The sequence below is a fragment of the Cupressus sempervirens genome, chromosome 6 (assembly GCF_028749045.1).
Source record: "Cupressus sempervirens isolate cs-2001-9-10 chromosome 6, ASM2874904v1, whole genome shotgun sequence".
NCBI lineage: Eukaryota > Viridiplantae > Streptophyta > Pinopsida > Cupressales > Cupressaceae > Cupressus > Cupressus sempervirens.
This window is the reverse complement of record NC_143123.1, coordinates 129,314,495-129,320,099: the sequence shown is the minus strand read 5'-3', so window position 1 is coordinate 129,320,099 and position 5,605 is coordinate 129,314,495. Positions and strand designations below refer to the sequence as shown.

General features: G+C 32.6%; 1 protein-coding gene across 1 annotated transcript; it reads right to left on the bottom strand.

The window, feature by feature from the left end:
* Window positions 1-789: 789 nt before the first annotated feature.
* On the bottom strand, window positions 790-3,935 carry LOC149551567 (mitochondrial arginine transporter BAC1-like). The gene is made up of 6 exons (XM_089790111.1): window positions 3,894-3,935; window positions 2,851-2,943; window positions 1,656-1,817; window positions 1,107-1,340; window positions 913-1,011; window positions 790-828 (listed from the first exon to the last, which is right to left on the bottom strand). Exons 1-6 carry the CDS (start codon window positions 3,933-3,935, stop codon window positions 790-792), a joined length of 669 nt encoding a protein of 222 aa, XP_089646237.1.
* Between the last annotated feature and the right edge of the window lie 1,670 nt (window positions 3,936-5,605).

Genomic DNA, 5,605 nt, shown 5'->3' with positions numbered 1-5,605 from the left:
GCATGAAGCATTTGTAGGCATTTGAGTCCGAAGTGTCACCAACACAAAATCAAACTGAAAAGGAAACTTGGTGAATAAAACTAAATAAAAATAGTCCTCTTGAGTAAATATCAACATTGTATGAACAATAGCATTACAGTACACTATACTTGGTACAAATATATTGTTGGCTGAGTCCCATGATATAATGCCAGTTCCTAGGTACGTCAATATGCCTACTTATCCAGGTATATCATTTTCTTATGGATAAAGGACAATCTACTGAAAAAAGAAAAGACCACTTTTTACAAATTCACATAGGTATAAACCCATTCATCTCTGAAGTTAATGCTCTTACTACCATTTCAACCCCAGTAAATTTGTTGTAAGTTTCCAAGTGACGATAGCTATAGCATTAGCAGGGAAAGCTCTCACCAATGTAGGCCCCAAGCCAACATATAATCCTCTAAAACCGAGTTCTCTATAAATCTGCCAAACATAGAATTGGGAAATGGTTTCATGTTCATTAATATGAGCACTTATTTCTCTTAAATTCATCTATTGGTTATCTAAGACTACTTAGTAGAATAGATCCTAGACAAAAAGACAGAAGCTAAGTCCCATGGTATTTGAATATTTAAATTTTAATCTTTTAATTAGAACATTCTATATACCCACTATAAAATAAGCATGCAAACAATTGGTGTTAGTATCGTGAATGATAATTTTTTTTATCCAGAACACAAGAAAACATGCAAATAAATGAATTAACCCAATTCAATAATCCAACCATCAATCCTAACAGATATCCTAATTGTTGTCATAAGAATCCAACAGCTTTGTAAAAGCCTAGTCAAAATTTTTATTAAAAATTAATTTAAAAACATTTTTTCTAGAGTAGAGTCCATGTAAAAGTGAAATTTTATGTCTTACCATCCTGATTGTGTGTATAGGATTTCTGTTGGCATTAATATTTGGAGCTATTTGAATATGGGTTTTTGTAACATTGAGAGGCAAAATAGCTGACCAAAACTGCAAAGAAAATTACAAGTTTTGTTGCACACATTTGATCTGCAAAAACTGAGTTTAAATACTTAAATTGAAATTCCAACATTAAGGTTACATACCTTAATTCCTGCAAGCTCACCAGAGACAACTCCAACTCCTGCTTCTATAAAAACTTTAGAAGAACAGTTGACAAATTGAGAAGATTGGGAATTCATTTGGGGATTCACCTTATCATGCATACTAATAAGTGAAAGCATCTGATAACAATTCAATTCAAAAGTACTGAAGAAAATTGCGTTTCCAATAGACTCCCTAAAAAATGTAGCTAGGCCACCACGAAACAAACCTTGTACCTGGAAAATTATGCACCAATGAAACAATCAAACAATATCTTATATAATGAAGGATACCACGTGAAGCATTTATATTGCATGTCTACAACTACATACCAAATAGTAACAACAATTTAACACCTTACCCTTTCATTTCTAAGAGTTTACAGTGCACAGTCCAGAGGCCCAACATATATCTATTGATGCTTTTTTAGTTGCTTGTTGTCATTCTGCTAAACTTGCAATCTACATTGCAAAACAAAAAATAGTCAATGGTATGGAGTCTAGAGTTCAATTTATATACATACAATAGATACAAAGCCTAGTTCTTGTTACCTTTATCAACTCTGCTGGGCACAGTACGAAACTTATTAATGCTCTGCCAAAAGTTGTAGAAGAAACAACAATCTGAAGTTTGGGCTTGCCGCTACCAGGATCTCCTCCCTTTCCAAAGAACCACCATGCCAAATATGACCGCATCAGGACCGCAGACATAAACTACACACTACAAAGAGGAAAAAGTACATCAAATAGTCGCTAATATGCCTATGAAGATAAATCAATATGCCTACTTATCCAGGTATATCATTTTCTTATGGATAAATGACAATCTATTGTTAAAGGAAAAGACCACTTTTTACAAATTCACACAGGTATAAACCCATTCATTGTGGGAAAGTAGAAAGAAAATCTAAAATAATAGTGATGCAAACAAAAGTATCTAGCATCCAATCAGGCAATTCACCTTGAACATCCATCCAAGTTGCTCAACGCACTCCATAAAAAGTTGTTGGTGTGCTAAAACTTTTCTACTCTTCATAATTCTTACAATTGACGCATCAATTGCATAACATCTATCTTTATCCACATCCTCAATCACCTTTTTTTTCTCATCCACTAGTTAAGCATTGGCCCTACATCAGAGATTTTGGTGCTTGATCACGAGATTGAGAAGCGTGAAAACAAGAACAATGAGACCACAAGGTTCTCAAGGTTAAGCACTCGCCACTTGCTGAATAAATGAAGCACCTTGCGGTCTAGCAACCCATGTGAAGTACCCAATTAAGAGGAGCCTACTAGAGAATTGGTCAGCACATTCTTTTTCATTGTTGAGATATTTTAGAAACCCAGAACCCCAAATAGCAAAAGCAAACAAACAAATTCAAGACCGTTTAAGCTTTACCCAATAATAATATCCCAGGAGTCTAAGAACAAAATTTGACTACAAGGGTGGTGACGAGAAGTGTGGGGCAGCATCCCTTCAGACCATATAAATTCTTCTACAATTCATGTTTTGAATGCCATAAAAACCTAGAATTAACATTAGAATCCATGGTTTGAATAATATAAAGTCTTAGAATCAACACAAAATCCATGGTTTGATTGCTATGAAAACTTAGGATCAGTACTAAATTTCATGCTTTGAATGTAATAAAGACTCAGAGTAGTCATATAATATTTTGTAACTCAACATATTAAATGTGTTGCAGTAATTACCAGTTGTGATGTAGCAAGATATGCATGAACCTACAATGTTCATTATACCAATGGTAATCATCTCTTTATTGCCATCAATATTGTAGTTCTTGAACAGTGCAAAAGTTTTGCCAACTGCTATTCCTTCCTGCACATGACTCATTTAAATCAGCCATAGGTAATAAATTACTAGCCAATGAACATAATTCAAGGGATTAGCTCTTATAGTGAGTGTGATGATGCCAATTATCAGTCCTGCCTTCACAAGGGTCTTTAAATATTTGGCCTCAAAAATAAAGAATTCAACGGTCAATGGGTTCAAACCACTTTTTAAGTGACCAACCTATTTCAAGCCACCCACAAAAACATTAACAAAAGAAACATGCATTTTAGGACCAGAAAATCATGTTTAGAACAACAATTAGACATAATATCAAACAAATTGTTCCATACCCATCGTGTTTCAAACTTGCTAAATAACTAGTATCTTTTGGGTAGTGATACTGAACATGTACAAATCATAATAATAAGTGATTTGATAAGTGATTCATTCTACCATACTTAGACGTGAGTGAATTGAACACATTGTGCAGAAACGAATACAAGACAATATAGAATAGTTGGTGATAGAAACTCATACAATCTCAACCCCGTGTTTATCAACATGTGTAGCGAACACCAACGTCCTATTAAGAATTATAGATCTCAGAGGAGCAACTGCTGATATCCAGAAGAGGTTAGGATTTTTCTTACTCCGTCAGATCAACCCACAAGAATGAAAAAATAGATCAACACCATATCAGACATCAGTCATTCCATGTTGTTTCTTCTTGTCGTTATGAAGGCTATGTATTATATGGATAGAAAAATGAAAGAGAATCATGAAGTTATGTTATAATACTGAAAATTTGACGAGTGATGAGTAGAAAAGAGAGAAAGCATATTCCAAGCACTATGGTCTCCCACCTCCACTGCACATCGATACAATTACAAGAAGACAATAACAATAAGTTGGCAATATACTTTATTCAAGAACGAATTCTTTACTCCAGATGTATTCAAATCATAAGGTTGATGATTCATTGCATATAAACATACCTTGTGAGTTTGTCCCCATACTGATCTCATGGCAAACGCCATGTCTCTCTATAGAAAAATGTTGAAGACCAAGAATGCCTTTTAGCTGTTGGAGAGAAACAATAGTGGCTGCTCTAGCCATGAAACCCATGATAGTTGCATGAGATAGAAAGTCTATAATGAATCCCAACCTGTAGTAGAATCATAAATGATGTGACAATACTATCAGTGACCAAAATCCAGCTATTTGGCTCCACTAAAAAAGATTCTAGTGTTGTCCATGAACTTTAAATAGTTATATAAATTAGTATGACTTTCAATAAGCAAAATTAAATAACTAAAAATAGAAATATGGGACTTGTTAAAACCATTGAATTACACGAGTTTTTAGTGCAAGCCTCCCACTTAATTATGTACAGTCACATGTATCTTCTCTATAAAAGAAGAATCCTATGAAGGACAGACATTGAGAGGCTTGTTGTAATGTCCCCTTTTGGGACCTTTATGAATTTCCTTCAATTTATATTCATTTCATTATATCTTCATCTGATTTGCTTCTTAATTCCCATAAGCCTTCATGATAATTCATATCTGATGTCCTTTAACGATTGATATTCTCATATATATATCCAACACTTCATAGGGTTGTGTCTTTTCATTAATATTAATATATTTAATAAGGTAGTTATTCTATTATTATAATAGTTATATATAATTATATATTAATATTAATAATATATGATTATATTACAATAATAATATATGACTATATATTATATATTATTATATTATATATGATTATATGTTATATATGAATCATAATTAAATATCACTTTAATATATAACAAAGATATAATATCATATATTATTGTCGTACAGATATGTACTAATTATCTATGGCACATAAATATCTAATATATAATAATATTCATAGATATATTTATATGTATAATTAATACTTATAATTATATAATATATAATTATAAATTATATAATATAATATATGATTATTATAATATTATAAATTAAATCTTCATTTAATTATAATATTATTGATTATTAATATTATATACTCTTTATGTATAATTAATTTATATACTGAAATGGGGATATCATAGCCATCCCCTCTCGAATTTGCTTGTCCTCAAGCAAAAAATTATTCACATACAAACTCTGTCATAGACACAAAATGTACTTGCATTCAAAAGGCTAAAAATATTTATGAAATATTCATTGAATGAAAACATGAAGCATACACGATGTAGATAGATCACGAAAACATGAAATAGACATGATGTAGACAAATGAAGACACGAAGCAAACACGATGCAAACACATAAGACACACATTATGCATTTCCTTAATTGTGAACCTGCAACCAAAAAAAATCATTAGTAAACATTATATACAAATCAATCCCCTGATAGGGTGTTTATATTCTCAATCCATTTATTAACTCATCATTTTCTAAATATGGGAGGAGGAACCATAATAGGGTGCCCTGTTACCCAACCAGTGGGCCTCACTGTTCTCCCTCATTATCGTTACCTCTCTTCGATCATCATTTCCAAGAAGGTGCCTTTGTATGATTTACCTTGAGATGTCCCATCACCGAGGCCTTACTCGGTACCCATAGGCTTTATTCGGTACCTCGCGTGATGTCCCCCAGTCCATTCCATCGCAGGCCTTATCTCGACTTGGAGAATCATGATCTTAAGGTGATTCTATCAATT

Excerpts from the sequence above, each read along its gene's own strand:
- LOC149551567 (XM_089790111.1), bottom strand. The coding sequence starts at position 3,935 with ATGGCGTTTGCCATGAGATCAGTATGGGGACAAACTCACAAG. Across the intron at positions 2,944-3,893 it reads TATGGGGACAAACTCACAAG|GAAGGAATAGCAGTTGGCAA; the intron begins GTATGTTTATAT and ends AGTCATGTGCAG. Across the intron at positions 1,012-1,106 it reads GTGAGCTTGCAGGAATTAAG|TTTTGGTCAGCTATTTTGCC; the intron begins GTATGTAACCTT and ends TTTTCTTTGCAG.